We start from the raw sequence: 21,448 nt of genomic DNA on the forward strand, positions 1-21,448 counted from the left end.
AGTAGACTCCATGCTCAGCAGGGAGCTGGATGTGGGCTCAATCCCACACCTGGGATTATGACCTGAGCCAAAGTCAAAAGTTGGATGCTCAAGTGACGGAGACACCAGATGCCTCAGCAAGTATTTTAAAAGTTATTTATAAGAGGCTTCTTGCTGGCCACCCCACAGCCTGCAGTCACATACTCATCACTGGTCTGATTTCCCTTGAATAGTCTATCCATTATCTGGATCCCAATAGAAGGACCTTCTCATCTCCAAAATTCCAAAGCACTCACCTGGTCTTTGACTCCCAGGTCTCTTGGTGTGGCCTACTTGAGTAGTATGTATTCTCTAACCTGCACTTGTTGCTTTGTACCAGCATTCCCAGTATCTGTGCCTTGTCATCCGATCTGCTGTTGCCCACTGTCCCTGCACAAACATCTAAAACCATTCTTCTTTTTAGGGGGATGGAAGGAGGGCTTTTGATGCATTCAATCAATTCCCTTCCTCAGTGGTTTTCCTAATGTGACCCTGAGCAAGAACATGATAAATTTCTTTGGGGAAGAGGCTCAAGACATCTTCCTTCCCCTCTTGTCAGCTGTAAAGCTAGAATGGAAACTGTCTGATGGTTATCAGAAATTCACTTAATCACATGAAGATCTCATCTAAAAATAAAAGCCAAATACACGTTTCTTTGTTTTTGCGTATATTTACAATATAAATATTAATTTGTTTTCAAAGTACATATTTTTTTTTAACAATTTGCAAAAGTTATCTAGCATGGGACAGCAATTTAATGTAAAGCTTCTGTAGTAGCAATTAAGGAAAAATAGAACTGTTTTGGGAGTAAGGAGTTCTAGAAGTAATATGAATGGGCATAATGATCTGAATTTGCAAAGGGAGTGTGAAGCAGCTTAGTCCACGTTGCACTGCCAAAAACAGCATGTTACAGGACTAGTATGTGAGATAGCAACCAGGATGGGATATTGTAAAAACTAAACCTTGGAGATATAAAAAGTACACATGCTTGCATAGTGCGTTAATCTTAAAGAAGCTCAACATTTCATTCTCATTTTCAATAAATTAAATGAATAGTACTTAAAACACATCACACACAAAATTAAAGACTTGTGCATATATTTTGGATTTCAACATTAATGTCAAAAATACATAGTATGATTTTACATAGGATTTGTGCTACATTAGAACACTAGAGACAAACATCACTTGAGTATTAAGGAAAACATTAAATATTAAATAACTGAGAAATAAAATGTGTAAACACTAATCTAATTGGGGAAGGGGGGGTTGCTATTGCAACACGTCCAATGAAGTGGTTTCAACAGTACAAAATGGATTAGGACATGAGTGTTTCCAGTCTACTTGGAATATGTGGATCTCATTCCAGGAATCCTTTAATAAAAACTGGTCCAGGATAACAGGAGAGGATCCACCCTCCTGGATGTTAATTGGCGCACTCCGTTCTATGCTAATTTTTACTTTCAGACTTGGGTACTGAGCGAACGCTTTAAATTGTCACTCCTTATCAACATCTTGGTGAAAACTGAGGGTTTGTTGGCGATTCAGTGTAAGATTTGAGTTCATACGCAGCACCGCTATCAACTTCCATTGACTTTCTAGAGAACAGGAGCCGTACATCTCTATGGAGGTAGATCTTTCCAGATTTAGAACTCTGGAACCTAAACAAACAAAAAGATGCATTATTTCAGGGAATGAGTCTTTAAAATAAAGTTCAGTAAATGTTGAAAGCAAGAAGGAGTCTTGCTACCAATATTAAGAGTAACTGTTTAACAAGATACTTAGTCTTACATTGCTAAAGTATGTGCTGCTATTTAAGTGCCTCTTCCTTACTATTCCCTAAACATCCCATACTCCCTTTCCTTCTTACAATGTCAGAGATATTTTTTTATTTACATAATCTCTACATCCCATGTGGGGTTCAAACTCATGACCCTGAGATCAAGAGTCACATGTTCCTCTGACTGAACCAGCCAGGTGCCCCAGAGATGTTTCTTATTTCTATAAAGCTTGTTTCACATGTGATCCTTTTTTTTTTTTTAAATCTCTGACACCATAACACATACACTTTCCCTTATCTACAATGTCAAGTTTCAGTTCACATCAGTCAATTATACTACATTTGGGCTTTGCAGCCCTAGCATCTTACAGTCACACAGACTGCCTTATTTCATATAACTTGCCCTCCCCCAATTGTGAGTACATTAAAATGGATTCCACTTGAGAAGTCACCACAGAAAATAATCAACTATTGAGGACAATTACTGCTATCATTAGTAATGGCTAGCTAATAAAGCCTAATCATCATTAAAAAGACAAAAATTTGTAGTGAAATGAAAATGGTTATCACTACTGTATATGGAACTGTATCTATTCCCTGCTAATACCTGTAACATAATACAGGGTGCTGGAGTCTTTTGACATATAAACTTATCTGGCAGACATTCAAACATATCCTTTTGTGCTCATCTCTCTGGTTTACCCTTTGCATAGCAGAAATACTCTTTGCGTTTATGAATTTTACTCCTAAATTAGCTGAAAAATCTGGTGGCCAGTTTTATGTGAGCTGAACGCCAGCTCACTCTTTCAATCTGTCTGAAGTTTTTTCACCTTCTCAATCTGAAGGAGAAAAATGAGAGCTTTGGGAACTATACCATACTCATACATATATATGGTATACTTCCCAAAGAGGTTTCTTTACAGCATTTAAAGTATCTAATCACTCTGTGGGGATTATATAAAAGCTGGGGTAGTTCATGTTTACTTTGGAGAATGTTGGTTATTTATGGTGGTTAAACTTCAAGAGGAATGGTATCAAATGGAAGTTTTTTTTATTTTTTATTTTTTATTTTTTTAAATTTTTTTTTCAACGTTTATTTATTTTTGGGACAGAGAGAGAGACAGAGCATGAACGGGGGAGGGGCAGAGAGAGAGGGAGACACAGAATCGGAAACAGGCTCCAGGCTCTGAGCCATCAGCCCAGAGCCCGACGCGGGGCTCGAACTCGCGGACCGCGAGATCGTGACCTGGCTGAAGTCGGACGCTTAACCGACTGCGCCACCCAGGCGCCCCTCAAATGGAAGTTTAGAGAGAGTTGAATCTTATCCTAGCTTGGGCTGGGATCTATTCTTATGGTCTGCTATTTCATACCATTTCTCTTTTTAAAAAAGTCTTCAGAGTCTGTTTTCAGATTTTCATTCTCACAGTCTGTATACATTCACATTAGGCTCATGTCAGGTAGTGTAGAGTTGGGTTTAAAAACATTGCTCCAGTTCAACATGTCCTTAGGATGTAGAACACCAGACAGAAGACCCCAGGATAAGCAGTACTGTGTGGGAACCCATTAATAGACTTTTTCAAGTATGGGGTTAAGTGGACAGCTCAGTCTTCATGTACTCCTGATGACCACAAGGCAGATCTCTTGAAAAAAAGCTGGCAGTCACCATTAGCAGCAGATTAAAGAGGTCTTCTGCCTGCGCCCTGGATGAGAGGTGCCTCCTCCTCATGAATAGGATCTTTGAAGTAAGGAGTTAGGCTAAAATGAATTACTGTCACTGATGTGGTTAAGAACATCCTATAAATAGCATCTGAAAATTACCAAGAACAAAGTTACAGGCAAAAGACTATTCAGCTCTCTCCCAACCAACAGATTTGCTCATTGCCTGAGAACTGCACTAGGATTTCAGGGCCACAACCTTACCCCAGGATACTGGCAACACAGACCTCAAGGGCAAACAAATGGTTTTTCAAAATCTAGTGCTGTGACCTGGGTAGTACAAGTTAGAGGAAAGGTATTTCTGATGGAATTACCAGAATATAAACTCTATGAGAAAACAGATTTTCACACTGCTGTTTCCCTAGTACCCAGAAACATACTCAACACATAAATACTTGTTGAATGAATGAGGGTTAAAAACTTCCCTGCCCGATACAGTAGCCACTAGTGACGTGTGGCTACTGAGCACTTGAAATGTGGCTAGTTCAAACTGAGTTGCCCTGTTAGTATAAAACCTATACTTGATTTCAAATATTTAGTGCAATAAAAGAGCATAGAATAACTCATTCATAATTTTTATGTTGATTATATATTCAAATTACAACATTTAGGTATGTTGGGTTAAAGGAAATATATTAATCTTTCCTGTTTCCTTTTTAAAAATTTTTTTATTTCAGAGAGAGTGTGAGTGGGGAAATGGGGGTAGAGAGGGAGAGGGAGAGAGAAACAGAGATTATTAGGTGGCTCCATGCTGTGCTGAGTATGCAGCCTGATGTAGGGCTTGATCCCATGACCCCTGGGATCATGACCTGAACTGAAATCAAGGTTGGACACTCAACTGACAGAGCCATTCAGGCACCCCAATCTTTCCTGTTTCTTATTTTTTTCTATCACTTTATTTTTATTATTTTTAAATTTTTAAAATATTTATTATTGAGAGAGAGAGACAGGGCACAAGCAGGAGGCACAGAGAGAGGGACACCCAGAATCCAAAGCGGGCTCCAAGCTGTCAGCACAGAACCCAACGGGGGACTTGAACTCATGAACCATGGGATCATGACCTGAGCCCAAGTCAGACATTTAACCAACTGAGCCCCCCAGGCACCCCTCTTATCACCTTTTTTTTTTAATGTGGCTACTAGAAAATACAGAACTACATATACGGTTCATATTACAGTATTTTTAAGATTTTATTTTTAAGTAATCTCTACACCCAACATTAGGCTCGAACTCACAACCCTGAGATCAAGAGTGTCATCCATGCTCTACAGACTGACCCAGCCAGGCGCCCCCGTATTACAATTCCATTGAACAGCATTGATTTAGAAAATGTGCTTCACTGCCCCAGATATGTCAGAATTTGTTTTGATATAAAATATTTTACATTACATAGCTATAAATGAAAACTTCCTTAATTCAACAAGTAACAATGAATGAAGGAAGATATGCTCTGTGTTTTCTGCATCTTGGCATACGAAAAGTTTCCAAATTAAGCAAATTCCAAGGGGGCACTGGTCTAGAGTGACACGTGTTAAAATAAACAAAAAAATTTGGAGTTGTTCTTCTGAAGTAACATATTTTCATATTTATTTGAAACATTACCTCAGATGTATGAGGTAGCGCAATAACCGTTCTTCTGTATGTCGGATGTTCTCTTTATTAACGCTTCTCTTCATTTCTTGTTTAACAGGTACAGAAAAAGTTCTTTGTCGTAGGAATGTCTGATGATTAGCTGGCATATCTCGTAAGTCATATATCACAACAAACATCTTCACCACAGTCTTATTAGGGTTAAATAAGGTCTGAAGAAACAATATAAAAATTTTTCTTAAAAAAGTTATTTATTGAGTTGATGCAAAATAATTGTGCCAATAATAAAATAGACTTTTTAATAAGAAGTTAATCCCACTGGATATAATTTAGTTTTGGGAACTAAAGTCAATAACATTTTAGAAGTTTATGAAAAGATATTCACTATTTTAAAAAACGGTTCAATTTATTTCCTGTAACAAATCAAAATCTTTAGTCACAAATTTCATATTAGACAATATAAACTTTTACTCTTTGTTCAGATTTTTACAAATGCTTCCACTAAAGTAAGCAAAATACACCCTTACTGGATTAAAAAATTCCAGTTCACTTATTTCAAACATTAGCTTTATTAAAGTGTGTCAAACCCAAAGTACTCAAAACAGAATGTTAATTTTCATCACATTTTGATAAGTAAATAGAAATTGTTTTAAAATAAAAAAGCTAGGTAAAACTAGACTTTTTGGTATACTAGGTATGTATAGTTACTATAAAATTAAAAACATGTTCTGAAAAAAGAGACTTTTTCTTATTTGGAAATTTTTCCAAGTTTAGAAAATAAGGTGTATTATTAGTTACCAAGTAGACTAAATAATACTTCATGTTCTCACAGTTGGATTCGTTTCAAAAACTGTAGTGTAAAATCATCAATATTATAATAGACCAAAATATGTATCCTTAGTTAAGACTGAATTAAATTCAACTGATACTTGACTATTAATAACCAGAGGAATATTATTTTTTAAAGTACTAATTTTTAAACAAGATCCCAAGCTGCTGATCTGACTTTAACCAAATTACCAACACATCAATAGGTAACTTGGTGCCCGTGCTTTCAGAAGCTCATCCGTGGCACTGGACATCACTCACTGAATCAAAATGAGAAATATATCAATATTATGATCCAACTTTTGAAATCTAGTGAGTCTTAAGATTAAGGCTAATACATTCAACAACCACAACAACTAGCAATCTAAAAGTTCAAACCATGTTGATAAATAATTAAACTATATAAGGAATGAAAGACACACCTAAATTTCAGATTTAAAATTAATCATTAAAGTTGGTAGTCCTCAAACAAAGGGGTATGAACGTGCTGCCTTGGGATTTATGCCTCATTATTATGACAACTGATAGCTAGCTTTTCCATGCTTTCACATGAACTACATAGCCAAGGGCAGGAAAACAAGATGATTATCACTCTTTTTAGTTCAAGAAATCCATCTAACATAAAAGTCTTACTTTAATATGCAATGATTCTTCCTCAGTGAAATTATATATATATATACATATATATATGTATATATATATATGTATATATTGCAATATGTGCACACAAGTGTATCACATAATACCATGTTTCATCCCTGTGTGATGTGAACTAAGCAAATGTACAGAAGACTCCTTGATGTATTTGAACAATAGTGATGATTAAAAGTGGTCTGGTGAAGCACTGATCGCATTGAGGCCAAAAGGCATAAAACGGCTTGTTGAATTAGACCAGATCCTGAGTATAAGGAACTTAGCTAGACTTTTTGTTTTCTTTTTAATTTCAACTTTCTTGAGGTATAACTGACAAATATTAGATTCTTGTCAGTCTGCTAGAGCCAGCTTTATAATATACTTTTGGGCATGTAAGATTATCCTGGGTCTGACTTGGAGATGAACCCAATTGTAAACTGGCCTTGATATCAAATTACCCTTCTGAAAAACCAAGACCAACGATGATGAAGGACTGCTTTGGGCTCAAGGAATTCTCCTGAGCCAAAACTAGATCAACACCTACACCAAAAGGAAAGATGCTTTCTCTGCCCTCACATCTGTCAGACTACATTTCTACTTGGTGTAACCATTTTAGTAGGTTAATTTAGAAATTATTACACCAGGGATAATATAATTTTGTTTCCCAAGTTTTCCTGCCAAAGCAATACTAGCATTTGAGGTTTCCTTTTAAATAGGTCAATCTCAGTCTGACTAACTATATTAAATAGAAGGAACTAGTAAAGTTCTAATTACATTGAAAACAGCTCTATTTAAGTTACGTAAACTGTCATATACTATTTTTCTAAAGCATTCACCTTGATTAGATTATTAATGTTTTCCTTTTATGGAGGTCCCCACATGGCCATTCCTGGGGCAGAGCAGGGAAACTCCAAAGAAAGCTGCAGCCCCACTGTTACTTACCAAAGTTGTTGCAGCAGCAGTAGCAGGAGAAAGGGCTAAGTTCTATATGTATGTGAGAGAATGATTATTGCAATTGTAGACTATAAAACACATACCACTTGTATTGTTCCTGAAGGAGGTACTCGATAACCCCTTTTACCAAGGGACTCTAAAGTAATCACACCCTTGAAATAAAAGAAGACAAATTGAGTACAAACTGATGCATATGTATATGAAAGGCTAAAATAAGTATAATAATGTAACTACTAAAATTTTAGAATTCTATTTGTATGCAAAAACATTCCCATCAATAGATACATTCTGAGTATGAAATATTGAGGGTCCCACCCAAAAGGAAACAATTTACTGCTCTTCCTGCAGATGTTGAAATAAATAACATTACACTGTTTGAAATTTCCATTAAGATATACAATATAGAAGTTCCTTAAAAAGGAAATACAGTTAGAAGACAGGATTATTTTCTTGTATCATGTGGAAAGAGAGAAATGAAAAAGCAACTAATTTATTGTTCTTTGGACATACAAAAAGTAAAGAATGCAGAAGGGTCTAAGTCTTAGCCAACAGTGAAGTAAATTCTTTAGTCAGTGAGTTAAATTACATATATGGATTTCTGACTAGAGATAGACCAGCATAATCGGCATCACCTATAAACTTGTTAGAAATGCACAATTTATGGCTTCTCCCTAGATCTATCAAATCAAAGCTGTAGTTTTAAGATCCTCCAGATGATATGTACATTAAAGTTTAAGAAGTACTATACTTCCCTATACTAGAAAACATAGTTTTCTGAGAAGGATGTTCTAATCACTACAGAAACCCAAACAACGGGAAGCACGTATAAATTAAAACAAGGAAAGCTAGAATTGAATATATGCAAGTTTCTAGAGAACTAAGATGACCAAACGACTACAGGTGGTAACTGTGATATATAATTCTTAGAAAGGGGGCTGTTTCATTGGTTTTAACTGGGGAAATAGTTTCGAGTAGTTAAGTAGAATAAATGCATGCTCTGCATTTCATATCCCATCATTTTACATTGTACATGACCAAACATGTCAACTGAAGTAAATATAAAACAGGACTGTCCCATCAGACATTTTTGCTGGATTTGTAAGAAAGACCAGGGTTGGTGGGTAAAAAGAAAAAGTGCACAAAGGTGAAAAGGAAAGCCAGACTCTGCTATGTGAATCAAATGCCATCCTTAGACTGTTATATTAACATATTAATATTAGGAAATGTTTGTGGAAATGGGCACTGAAAGGACATATGTTGTTCTTGTCTAATGTGATTTACCGCATGGTCATTTAAAGCATAAAAACAGCATATTAACAAACTGCATCTCTAACCAAAATAATAATGAAGCTTTAACAATTTCTTATGATCTGCTTTATGTGAAAAAAGCTGTGGCATATAATGCCCCTCTTCTTCCTAGTTCCAGGAAAAAAAGTAAAATATATCCAAATAATAGCTACCTTTCATAATCACATTGCTATAGGCAATACATTACTGTTCTTTCCTTGCCTCCTTCCCCTAAATACGTATAAGAAAACTGGTGGGGCAAAAACTACTACTACCAAGCCTATGCTTATTTCCTTTGATACATACAATTCTAATAGTTTTCAGAACATGGTAGCAATAATTAAATCAATTTATAAAGAGAGTATGTGTATTTCTAAAACTTTATAGGTTAAGCCAACACTTCACAACCATCTCTAAGCAACGTAAGATCAGTAGGGGCACTAGCAAATTACAAATTTTAGACAGAAATTGGGAAATTATTTGGAATTTTATTATTTATTATTGTAATTTTAAATAACTTAATTATTTAATAATTATTTTTAATAATTAAATTTATTTTAGTTGGTCAGAATATTCATGTTTCTACCTATAAAAGTTACTGTACTTATTGTATTTATTTTCTTAAGGTTTATTTATTTTGAGACGGAGAGAAAGCACAAGCAGGGGAGGGGTCAGAGAGAGAGGGAGAAAGGTGGGGAGAGAGACAAAATCCCAAGCAGGCTTCCTCTGTCAGTGCAGAGTCCATTGTGGGGCTCAATCCTACCACCCTGAGCCAACGCTTAACCAACTGAGCCACCCAGGTGCCCCAAAAGTTATTTTATTTAACATAAAGAAGAAAAATACATTTTGCCTGGTATTTAAGGATGGAAAAGAAAGATGAAGATAAACAGAATTAAAATCTTACACAAAAACTCCACAAATTACTCTGCTCTAGAGAATATGCATGCAGTAAGTAAAACTGAAAGAAGTTTATCTTAATTTGGTGAATTACAAATAGAGAAAGATAACATATGGTCTTGTTAATCTGATGATAATTGAAGTCGTACCATGAATTTACCACTGGCATGCCTTCTTTAGACCATTCTACCTGGTTCCACCATTCAATAGTTTCTAAACAGTGACATGTTGCTATGTAACAGTTGGAGAACATTTTTTACCAGTGATACCCAAGTTGGAGAGAGATATTATGTGGCTTTTTGAGTTAATCTTTAAGGAATTATTTCATGAAAAGTCCTGTACCAGTTCTATATCACAAAAACAGAATTTTCTGTACATAATATTATCTTTTGTGAGTCATTTGTATTATTTGTGATGACAGGTCCCAAGGTAACAAGTAGGAATTTGGTATCTCAGTTCTGCTGGTCTGTGATATATATTATCAAAATGTGATCAGTCCTTTAAAAACACACTAAACTACAAGAATGTAAATAAGATTCCCTAAATAAATATGATTAATTTTATTAATTTATAGTAGGAAAGATTTGTTGTCTAAGATTTGGACTGGGTCATTTGCAAAAGGAACCCATTCCTAATGAATAAACTAACTTAGAAAAAATTTAATTACAAAATGGAAAGTTTACTGAAGAATATTATCAAAGAAAAGTAAGTCAGGGATTCTTTAATGTTTGCTTATTTTTGAGAGAAAGAGAGAGAGAGAGGGAGGGAGGGAGGGAGGATGGGAGGGAGGGATGGGGAGGGGGAGGGGCAGAGAGGGGGAGACAAAGGATCTGAAGCAGGCTCTAGGCTGTCAGCCCAATGCTGGGCTCAAATTCACAAGCCGTGAGATCTATGGCCTGAGCCGAATGTGGAAGCTTAACTGAGTAAGTCAGGGATTCTTAAAGGACAGACAAACTCAACTCAATAACCTGATTTCATACTCTTTCTGGTATCTATTCAAAAGTTATAACCATTTGTGTGTACTTTCTAGAGAGAGTGACAAAACTCTATCATTTAATCCTATCTTTTTAGATGTCAACCAAGGTCAAGATAAATGCTGTTCTACTCTTTAAAAAGCATATTCAAATTCTCTCTTCCTTGTTAATTTCACTCAAAAATATTTATTTGAGCTGATTTCAGTCATTCACTCTTTTATCTTGTTTCTAACCCACCTTAATGGTCATTGGGGGTTTTGTACATTAATGACAGATTACAATAAATGAGCAGACACCATTATGTTTTCTCATTCGAAGTATGAAACACTGAAGTATGAAGCTCTTCATTTTACTCTTAAAATGGAATAAGGCTAAAACAACTTTCCTTAAGCAAACAGGGCCAACAATGAGTAGGCTATATTTAAGTCCCTAAAAATGTATAACTTCCTTTCCTTTGTTGTCTATTACATAGATTTCTCTTTTCACAACCTTTAGTTCTTTCTTGAAAATCTAGAAGGTTGTGGAGAAGGATATTAGAGGAAGCAATTGGGCCAAGTGGGAAGCTAGAAAATTCAAATCGCAAGGCCAGGGCTGTATATTTCTATAACTATAGCAGTCTGTATTTCTCAAAGTAAGACCTAACATGAAAACACAGATGTGACCCCTTATTTGAGACCATTACTGTAAACTATGTATAGACTTGCAGGGTTAGCCACTTCTCTTTCTTTGTCTTTTGTAAAAGGGCTGATACCAAACATGCACCAAAACTCAGTATCATTTTTGCAGTTAAAGGCTTATTTTATTCTCAAGTGATCAGAATAACAAAATGGGAAAGACGTAATCATGGGATCATTGAGTCAAAACTGTGCTTTTACTTAGCTATCCTACTCTCCACTAGAACATTAGTGTGGAAAACAGAAATAGCTAGTATTCTAAACAACTCTAGGATTAGAAAAAAATGGTCTCGAAACAAACAGCATAAAGAGAGTGAAAGAGTCTCACAGAAGACTTAATAACTCACCAAATCTTTACCTAAATCTTCCTGAAATGAGGATCACATGTGAAGGCAACACTTATGGGACCAGAGTATATAGTAAGTACTTGAGAATTTGTCTGAATTCAGCAAGATATGAAATCATAGTGTCACTAATAAAAGTTTTATCATGTTTTTAAATCACATAGAAACAAGAAAATTTTCAGCAGATCCTCAAATGCAAAAGAGGATTATTTGTTGTTACAGCTAGCTCAGAAAGAAGTTGTGAGATAACATGTCAGTACTTTTGTTTCTATTCAGCCTTCAATTTTCTCTTAGGAAATGCTTTATGTTTTCAAGTATTACCACAATGCAGTATTAAATTTCTTTAAATTTAAAGACACTTGCGATTTAATTGGTTGATTTTAGCAGACAGAGACAATTTTTTAAAATACTTGCCATATAAGGAGAGGGAGCATTATCATCTGAAACACTGTAGAATGACACTTCAACTGGAAGAGTCAAATGTGTGGGGCAGAAAATACCACTTGCCCCTACCTCAGCAGTAAAACCATCAACAATGCCAAGAGGATCTAAACGATAGTTCAAGACAGACTCCTGGAAGACAAAATAAATTTTAAGAAACAAATTTTAGAAGTTAACACATTCATTTCTTTTTTCATTTAAAGAAAAACATTACTATGATTTCTGGTACCAAAAAAATAGTTGCTACTCAAACAGAATCCAACAATATGTTAAAAAAATCATTTCTCACTATCAAGTGGGATTTATTCCAGGAATGCAAGGATGGTTCAGTATTTGAAAATCAATAAACATGATAGTCACTTCAATAAGAAAAAAGATAAAAATTATATGATCATTTCAACAGATGCAGAAAAAGCATTTGATCAAGTACAATATCTATTCATAATAAAATCCCTCAACAAAGTAGGTTTAGAGGGAACATACCTTAACACAATAAAGGCCTTAAATAAAAACCCACAGCTAAAATCATACTCAGTGGGGAAAAACTGAGAGCTTTTCCCCTAAGATCACGAACAAGACAAGGGTGTCCACTCTGAAGTCCTAGCAACAGCTATCAGACAACAAAAAGAAAAAAAGGGGGCGCCTGGGTGGCGCAGTCGGTTAAGCGTCTGACTTCAGCCAGGTCACGATCTTGCGGTCCGTGAGTTCAAGCCCCGCGTCAGGCTCTGGGCTGATGGCTCAGAGCCTGGAGCCTGTTTCCCATTCTGTGTCTCCCTCTCTCTCTGCCCCTCCCCTGTTCATGCTCTGTCTCTCTCTGTCCCAAAAAAAATAAACGTTGAAAAAAAAAATTAAAAAAAAAAAAAAAAGAAAAAAGAAAAAAGGAATCCAGATTGGTAAGGAAGAAGTAAAATTATCACTCTATGCAGATGACATGATCCTATATTTAGAAAACCCGAAAGACTCCACCAAAAAAACTACTAGAACTGATAAATGAATTCAGTAAAGTCTCAGGATATAAAATCAGTGTGCAGAAATCTGTTCCATGTCTATATACTAATAAGGAAGCAGGAGAAAGAGAAATTAAGAAAACAATCCTACTTAAAATTGTACCAGAAATAGTAAGATACCTAGGAATAAACCTAATCAAAGAGGTAAAAAGACCTATACTCTGAAAACTATAAAACAATGATGAAAGAAATTAAAGAGGACACACAAGAAATGAAAAGATATTATATGCTCATGGATTGGAAAAGCAAATATAGTTAAAATTTCTATATTACCCAAAGACATCTGCATATTTAATGCAACCCCTATCAAAGTAACAACAGCATTTTTCACAGAACTAGAGAAAAAATACTAAAATTTATATGGAACCCTAGAAGACCCCAAATAACAAGAGAAATTTTTTAAAGTTTATTTTAAGAAAGAGTACAAGCAGGGGAGGGGCAGAAAGGGGAAGAGAGAGAGAATCCCAAGCAGGCTCCACACTATCAGTGTGGAGCCCAATGTTGACTCAAACCCATGAACTGTGAGATCATAACCTCAGTGGAAATCAAAAGTTGGACACTTAACTGACTGAGCCACCCAGGTACCCCAACCAAAACAATTTTGAAAAAGAAAAGCAAAGCTTGAGACATCATAATTCCAGACTTCAAGTTATATTACAAAGCTGTAGTCATCAATATAGTATGGTACTGGCACAAAAATAGACACAATAGATCAACAGAACAGAATAGAAAACCCAGAAATAAACCCCCAACTATATGGTCAATTAATCTTTGACAAGGGAGGAAAGAAAAATCCAGTGGGAAAAAGACAGTCTGTTCAACAAATGGTGTTGAGAAAACTAGACAGCTACATATGAAAGAACTAAAGTGGACCACTTCCTTACATCATACACAAAAATAATTCAAAATGGATTCAAGACCTAAATGTGAGACACCTAAAACCATAAAAATACTGGAAGAGAGCACAAGCAGTAATGTCCCTGATGTCAGCCACAGCAATATTTTTCTAAATATGTCTCCTCAGACACGGGAAATAAAAGCAAAAATAAACTATTGGGGCTACATCAAAATAAAAAACTTCCACACAGCGAAGAAAACAATCAACAAACCTAAAAGGTAACTTAATGAGAGAAGATATTTGCATATGACATATATGATAAAGGATTAGTATCCAAAATATACAAAGAGCTCACACAACTCAACACCCAAAAAAAATAATCCAACTAAAATATGGGCAGAAGATATGAACAAGCACTTCTCCAAAGAAGTCATATAGGTAGCCAACAGACAAATGAAAAAATGCTCAACATCCCTCATCATTAGGGAAATGCAAATCAAAACTACAATGAGATATTGCCTCACACCTGTCAGAATGGCTAAAATAAAAAACATACACAATAAGTATTGGCAAAAATGTAAAGAAAAAGGAACTCTCTTGTACTCTTGGTGAGAATCCAAACTGGTATAGGCACTGTGGTGAACAATATGGAGGTTTCTGGGGTGTCTGGGCAGCTCATTCGGTTAAGCCTCCAACTTCAGCTCAGCTCATGATCTCACAGTTTGTGGGTTTGAGCCCCATGCTGGGCTCTGTGCTGACAGCTCAGAGCCTGGAGCCTGCTTCAGTTTCTGTGTCTCCCTCTCTCTCTGCCCCTCCCCTGCTTGTGCTGTTGATTCTCCCGCTCTCAAAAAATGTTAAAAAACAAATTAAGAAAGAAAAAAACAGCATGGAGGTTCCTCAAAAAGTTAAAAACTAGAACTACCCTACAATCCAGTAACCACACTACTAGATATGTACAGAAAAGATACAAAAACACTATTCAAAGGGATACATGCACCCCTGTGTTTACAGCAGCATTATTTACAATCGCCAAATTATGGAAGCAGCCTACAATACATGGATGTAAGATATAGGGTGTGTGTGTGTGTGTGTGTGTGTGTATACACATACACAGTTATACTGCTCTCTCTCTCTCTCTCTATATATATATATATACTGCTACACACACACACACACACAAACACAATGAAGTATTATTCAGCCTTATAAAAGAATGAAGCCTTGGCATTTGCAACAACATAGATGGAGCTAGAGAGTATAATCCTAAGCAAAATAAATCAATCACAGACAATTACTGTATGATTTCACTCATGTAGAATTTAAGAAACAAAACAAACAAGTAAAGGAAAAAGCGTTAACCCAAGAGCGTTAACCCAAGAAGCAGACTCTCATCTATAGAGAACTGATGGTTACCAGAGGGGAGGTGGGTAGGGGGATGGGTGAAATAAGTGATGGGGATTAAAGAGTGCACTTGTCATTGAAGAGCATAGGGTAATGTACAGAATTGTTGAATCACTACATTGTACACCTGAAATTAATATAACACTGTATGTTAACTATGCTGGAATTAAAATCAAATTAAATTAAAAATAAAAATAAATAAATGACAGGTTAAACCTAAAAAAAAAAAAAAAGTTGCTACTATTTTCAAGTCCTTATTCAGATGTTCATTTGAACCAAAATCAACTTTTCTCTCTCAATCTTCTACAATCCTGTGAAGTTTGGCCTCCTCTCACTATTCCAATGCACACTGAACTATCCTTAAACTTCACCACTGTTCAAACCTAATTATTTAATATGTTATTCTTAACTCTGTAAATAAAACTATGTTCTACCAGAGCAGGTATAATAGAAATTTTCTTACCCTTCATAGAGCCTATTCAAGGTGCTAGACACAGAGAAGCACTTAAAATCTTGTTAACACTCTCAAGCTCACTTGATGACATAATCACTTGTAACAATTTAGTGCTAACTTGCTACGTTTAAGAAACATTTTAGGGGCACCTGGCTGGCTCAGTTAGAGCATGCAACTCTTGATCTCATGGTTTTAAGTGAGCCCCATGTTGGGTTTAGAGATTACTTTAAAAACCTTAAAAATATAAAGATTTAATATTCTTCAGATGTCACTTTTCCACATATTGACCTATTATCAACGCAATCCAAACAAAATCTCAGCAGTCTGTTTTGTAGGAATAGGTAAGCTAACTCTAAAATTTACATGATGAAGGGGAAAGGAGCTACAATAGTTGAAGCAATTTTAAGGAAGAATAGGGGTGCCTGGGTGACTCAGTCAGTTAAGCATCTGACTTCAGCTCAGGTCATGATCTGGCAGTTTGTGAGTTTGAGCCCTGCGTTGGCCTCTGTGCTAACAGCTCGGAGCCTGAAACCTGCTTTGGATTCTGTGTCTCCCTCTCTTTTTGCCCCTCCCCTATTTGCACTCCGTCTCTTTCTCCCTCTCAAAAATAAACATTAGATTTTTTTAAAAAAAAAAAAAGAAAGAATAACATGTTAGAGAACTCACATTAGTTCATGTCAATTCTAAAATAATTGGGCATTCATGTTCATAAAAATGAAACTGGACTATAAACTACATATCATATATAAATCTTAACTCAAAATGGATCACACAACTAAATGTAAGAGCTAAAACAATAAAACTTGTAGGAAAAAAGTTTTGTGACCTTGGGGTCAAGCAAATAGTTCTCAACCACGGTACATGTGTCAATGTTTAGAGATATTTTTTACTGCTATACCTGGGGGGTAAGGGGCAGACGATGGTACTGAACTCTAATGGACAGAGGCCAAAGATTCTACTAAATATCGTATAATGCATCAAACAGATCCCATAACAAAGAATTATCTGGCTCAAATATCAATAGTGCCATGGTGGAGAAGTGTTGGGTTAGATTTTTCAGATGCACTATCAAAATTAAGATCCATAAAAGAAAAGAATAAATTGGACATTTAACAAAACTAAAATTAAAATACTATTGCTCTTCAGGGGCGTCTGGGTAGCTCAGCTGGTTGAGTGTCCAACTCTTGATTTCTGCTCAGGTCATGATCCCAAGGCCGTGGGCTGGACGCCCACATTGGGCTCCATACTAAGCGAGTAGCGTACTTGGGATTCTCTCCCTCTGTCTTTCTCCCATGCTTGCATTCCCTCATTCTCTCTCTCTCTCTCAAAAAACATAAATGAAAAAAATAATTATTTGGAAAACATTATGTGCTTACTTGGGAAAGAAAAGCTAAATGATAAAGCATGGAAAAGAGGCTCAACAGTATGAGTAATCAGGGAAATACAAATTAAAACCACAGTTCAACAGCATTGCAAAACTACTAGAATGATTAAAATTAAAACGACTGACCCATGCAAACACTGGCAAGGATGTGGATGATCTAGAACCCCCATACACTACTAGTAGGACTTAAACATGGTATAACCACTTTGGAAAACACCTTGGCAGTTTCTTAAAAGAAGTTAAAGATATACCTACCATACTACCCAGACATTCCATTCCTAGGTAGTTACCCAAACAAAATGAAAACTTATGTCCACACAAAAATGCATCCATGAATATCCACAGCAGCTTTATTTGTAATAGCCCCAAACTAGAAACGACCCAAAGGCCTAGAATCAAGTGAGTGAATAAACAAATAGTGGTATATCAATATAATGGAAATAAAAAGAAATAAACTCTTGATACAAAGGACAACTATAAATTAAAGAGAACTTATGGGTTGGACAGTCTCAGAACTTCTCTGAATTTTTCTACTGAAGTCAAGTGAAAATATATGCATATCTGCACAAATAACATTCCAATGTACTGATCTTTTAACCTTCTTCTCTTTCCTAAGGCTTTCACATATGAGATGCTCTTTTTCCCCACTCACAAATTTTCTTTTACTACAAAGGTTGCAGAATAAGTGATACTCACAATGGCCTCATGCCATTTTAAAATGACAGAGAATAGAGAGTTCAACAGTTCTGAAGTAATACCTTAAAAGTGACTGGAAAAGAAATCAACTTATCATAACTATTTTAAAACTTTGAAAGACAGCTTCAAAATCAAATACAGTTTTAAATACAGCATACTGTTAACATATCAAACTTCCATAACTCCAGTAAAGCTATTTAAATTAAAACTACTAATTTTACATTATTTTCCCATAAAAAAACCTCACCAATTAAATTCACTTTTAAAACTCCATTTACAGGCTTATGTTTCAGGTTGTTTTTCTTTTTTTTTATTGATGTGCAGTTGGCATACAATATTAGTTTCAGGTGTACAACATAGTGATTCAATGTTCAAGGCTGTTTTCTAATTAAAGGTAGCTAATCCAATAGTACACTTGATCCCAAGTAGAAATATTCTTATTAAATAAAATAATAGCACATTATTGGAGACTAACCATTCCATTTTTTAAAATAATCTTATTTTAGAATAGTTTTAGGGGTGCCTGGGTGGCTCAGTTGGTCGAGCATCCTACTCCAGATTTCGGCTCAGGGTCATGGGATCAAGCCCCATGTTGGGCTCTGCGTCAAGCATGGAGCCTGCATAAGATTAAGATATTCTCTCTCTCTCTCTCTCTCTCTCTCTCTCTCTCTCTCTCTCTCTCCCCTCCCCTCCCCCCCGCTCTGCTTGCTCTCCCTTTCCCAAAAATAAAAAGAGAATAGATTTAGATTTGCAAAAGAGTTACAAGTATAGTACAAAAAAACATTTGATTTTGAAAATTAACCTCCTTGATCATGAAGGGGCTCCTATCAGTCCACCATCCTCCTTCCTGGGACTCAGAACCAGTACTATCAGGTAAGGTGTGGTCAAGTCCCTTCTCTGGCTAGAGTAACAGACACCTCACTCCAGTTTACCTAAGTCCTCTAACTCCCCTACAAGGTACCCAGTTATAAGATGGCAGTACCAACAATTCTAACTTCACTTCTCACAGAAAGGAAAAGGGAAAGATTTCAAGGCTTTGAAAAAATACAATCCATTTATTTATTTCCCTTTCACAAACAAATGACATAAATAACACCCTAGGTCTAGGTTAAGAAACTTCAACTCTTAAAATAGTTTTCAAAAACATTACCTCAAAATTTCCTAAGAGACTAAGACTTGTTATAGGTGGAGCACTAGAACTCAGAAATGGTTTTTCATGAATATCTGGACCATCTTCAGTGTTTAAACACGGTCGATGACTATTAAAAAGAAAATCAGCAAACAAACACATTAAGCACAGTATTTTCTAATTTATTTTTTGTATAAAATTAAATTAGGAGAATTTGATCCATTTTACTTAAACTACATGATAAAAAATTAATCCAACCAAATTTTAAGATATGAAATATCTAGTTTAAATTCCTGATTAGATTTTATGGTCTTTGTTCTAATATTTGACAAAAAAAATATAAGTAATATCCTAGAAGGTTTCAAGACAGAATTTATATCACATAGTGGCATCTGCTAGAAATATATAATGCAGTCTTCTTTATCAGTCTTCATTTTCAGTTAAAAATGAGAATATAAAGGCAAAATTATGTGACTAAAGAAAATAAGGAGAGTATTATTTGTCAACATGGACACATTTCCAAGGCTTTTTTTTTTTTTTGCAAAGAAGTGTAAGGTAAAGGAGGAGGTGAATGACCAGAAATATTCAAACTTACTTAAGTGCTAAAACCAATGTATTTATTATGATGACCAATATACACTAGCTACTCATTGTCTTAATTTCTCCCTTCATCCTTAATAACTGTGTGAAATTAATATTGAAAATGATACCCAACTAGAAAATAATATTCCTATTAGAATTGTGATTTTTAGAGTAAACATTACACAAGACTAGAAATTAGTATATTATTTCAAATACACAAATCAGTTTTAATATAAATACCTTCCAGATGATAAGCTTTTCAGATGCAGTAATGAAGAATCCAAATCAAAGCAACCTGATTGTGTCTTTCTTTGAGGAACCTAAGGTCAAAACAATCATTTGTGATATTTAAAAAGACTGTAATTTTTTCTTGAATTGACAGAACACTTTTCAAATGAAAGTTAAGCATATTTTACAAATACTATAACTTCTCCCCAGTCTACTTATAATCATACTCTTTATTACATATTGTCCTTATTTCTCATGTTATTAACTGGTAGAAAAAAAATAAATGATTAACAAAAGCACTTTTACTAGGTTTTGACTATTTTTTTTTTTTTCAACGTTTATTTATTTTTGGGACAGAGAGAGACAGAGCATGAACGGGGGAGGGGCAGAGAGAGAGGGAGACACAGAATTGGAAACAGGCTCCAGGCTCTGAGCCATCAGCCCAGAGCCCGATGCGGGGCTCGAACTCACGGACCGCGAGATCGTGACCTGGCTGAAGTCGGACGCTTAACCGACTGCGCCACCCAGGCGCCCCTAGGTTTTGACTATTTAAGAAGCAGAATGTTTTTTCTAAAACAAAATCTTACATGGAATCTCAATATATAATAAGACTTTTACTTTTTTTACTTTATATACAGTTAACCCTCTAACAACACAGGGATTAGGGGGCACTAATCCCCCCCACCCAGCCTCTGCAGTTGAATATCCACAAAAAGTTTTGGATCCCCAAAAACTTAACTACTAAATAGCCTACTGTTGACTGGAAGCCTTACCAACAGCATAAATAGCCAATTAACACATATTTTGTATGTTATATGTATTCTATACGTGTTGTTCAAGGGTCAACCGTACTTCTGTATTTGTGAAGGGAGTAAAAGACTTATAGCTTTCAAATAAAAATAAACAACAAAAAATTAAATGGTGATGGGAGCCTGGAGTCCTGCCAACTCTTTTGCTGCTTTGTCCCTCCCTACCCACTGTGCATTTCTAAGAACTCTGGGGCTTCACAAAGAATAGGTTTGAAAAATACTGCTCCAGATGTTCAACCACCATTGTATACCACACATTACATTTAAGACCATGATCCAACCACCATCTAGCTGAAAATATCCTAAAAATAAAAGACCCAAATGTAAACTAAAGTTAAAACCACATACAACATGCAAGTTAAAAAGACTTGTTACTAGAATAAATATGTATTGTATACAGTACATTCATCATTAAGAAAAAAGATAATACTGAATGTCTAAGAAATCTCAATATTTTTGAGATTTTCATGAGTGCACCATGCTATTTTTTGTAGCTTGAACTTAATTGGGGGCACCTTGGTGGCTCAGCTGGTTAAACGTCTGACTCTTGATTTTGGCTCAGGTCATTATCTCAGTTTCCTGGGTTTGAGCATTGACCCTGCAGAGCCTGCTTGGGATTCTTTCTCTCCCTCTCTTTCTGTCCCTCCCCTGCTTGTGCTCTCTCTCAAAATGAACTTTAAAAAAATTATAGATAAAAAAAGAACTTAATGTGAAGTTCTCAATCTAAATTCTCATGTCTTCAATTCTGAGTAGTTCTTTACCTTCATTTCTTCTTTTTTTTTTT

General features: G+C 35.5%; 1 protein-coding gene and 1 pseudogene across 8 annotated transcripts in view; both read right to left on the minus strand.

Moving 5' to 3' along the window:
• Positions 1–430, minus strand: part of LOC121042076 (NADH dehydrogenase [ubiquinone] 1 alpha subcomplex subunit 3-like) — a 3,859-nt pseudogene extending 3,429 nt beyond the window's left edge.
• Positions 431–1,099: 669 nt separating this feature from the next.
• Positions 1,100–21,448, minus strand: part of ATOSA (atos homolog A) — a 115,996-nt gene continuing 95,647 nt past the window's right edge. For 6 of the 8 annotated variants that reach the window (XM_040492724.1, XM_040492723.1, XM_040492722.1 and 3 more), the window contains 6 exons: positions 19,868–19,947; positions 19,067–19,175; positions 12,110–12,268; positions 7,603–7,671; positions 5,117–5,316; positions 1,100–1,679 (listed from right to left, as the gene is read on the minus strand). In XM_040492724.1, coding sequence (XP_040348658.1) covers positions 1,526–1,679; positions 5,117–5,316; positions 7,603–7,671; positions 12,110–12,268; positions 19,067–19,175; positions 19,868–19,947 — 771 coding nt within the window. In that variant the 3' untranslated portion in view covers positions 1,100–1,525. Of the gene's footprint in view, positions 1,680–5,116; positions 5,317–7,507; positions 7,672–12,109; positions 12,269–19,066; positions 19,176–19,867; positions 19,948–21,448 lie in introns of those variants that run through there. The other 2 variants (XM_040492725.1, XR_005795826.1) reach the window with 2 other exon arrangements.

This window comes from Herpailurus yagouaroundi, unplaced genomic scaffold, assembly GCF_014898765.1.
Source record: "Herpailurus yagouaroundi ecotype Mexico unplaced genomic scaffold, PumYag 184, whole genome shotgun sequence".
Lineage (NCBI taxonomy): Eukaryota > Metazoa > Chordata > Mammalia > Carnivora > Felidae > Herpailurus > Herpailurus yagouaroundi.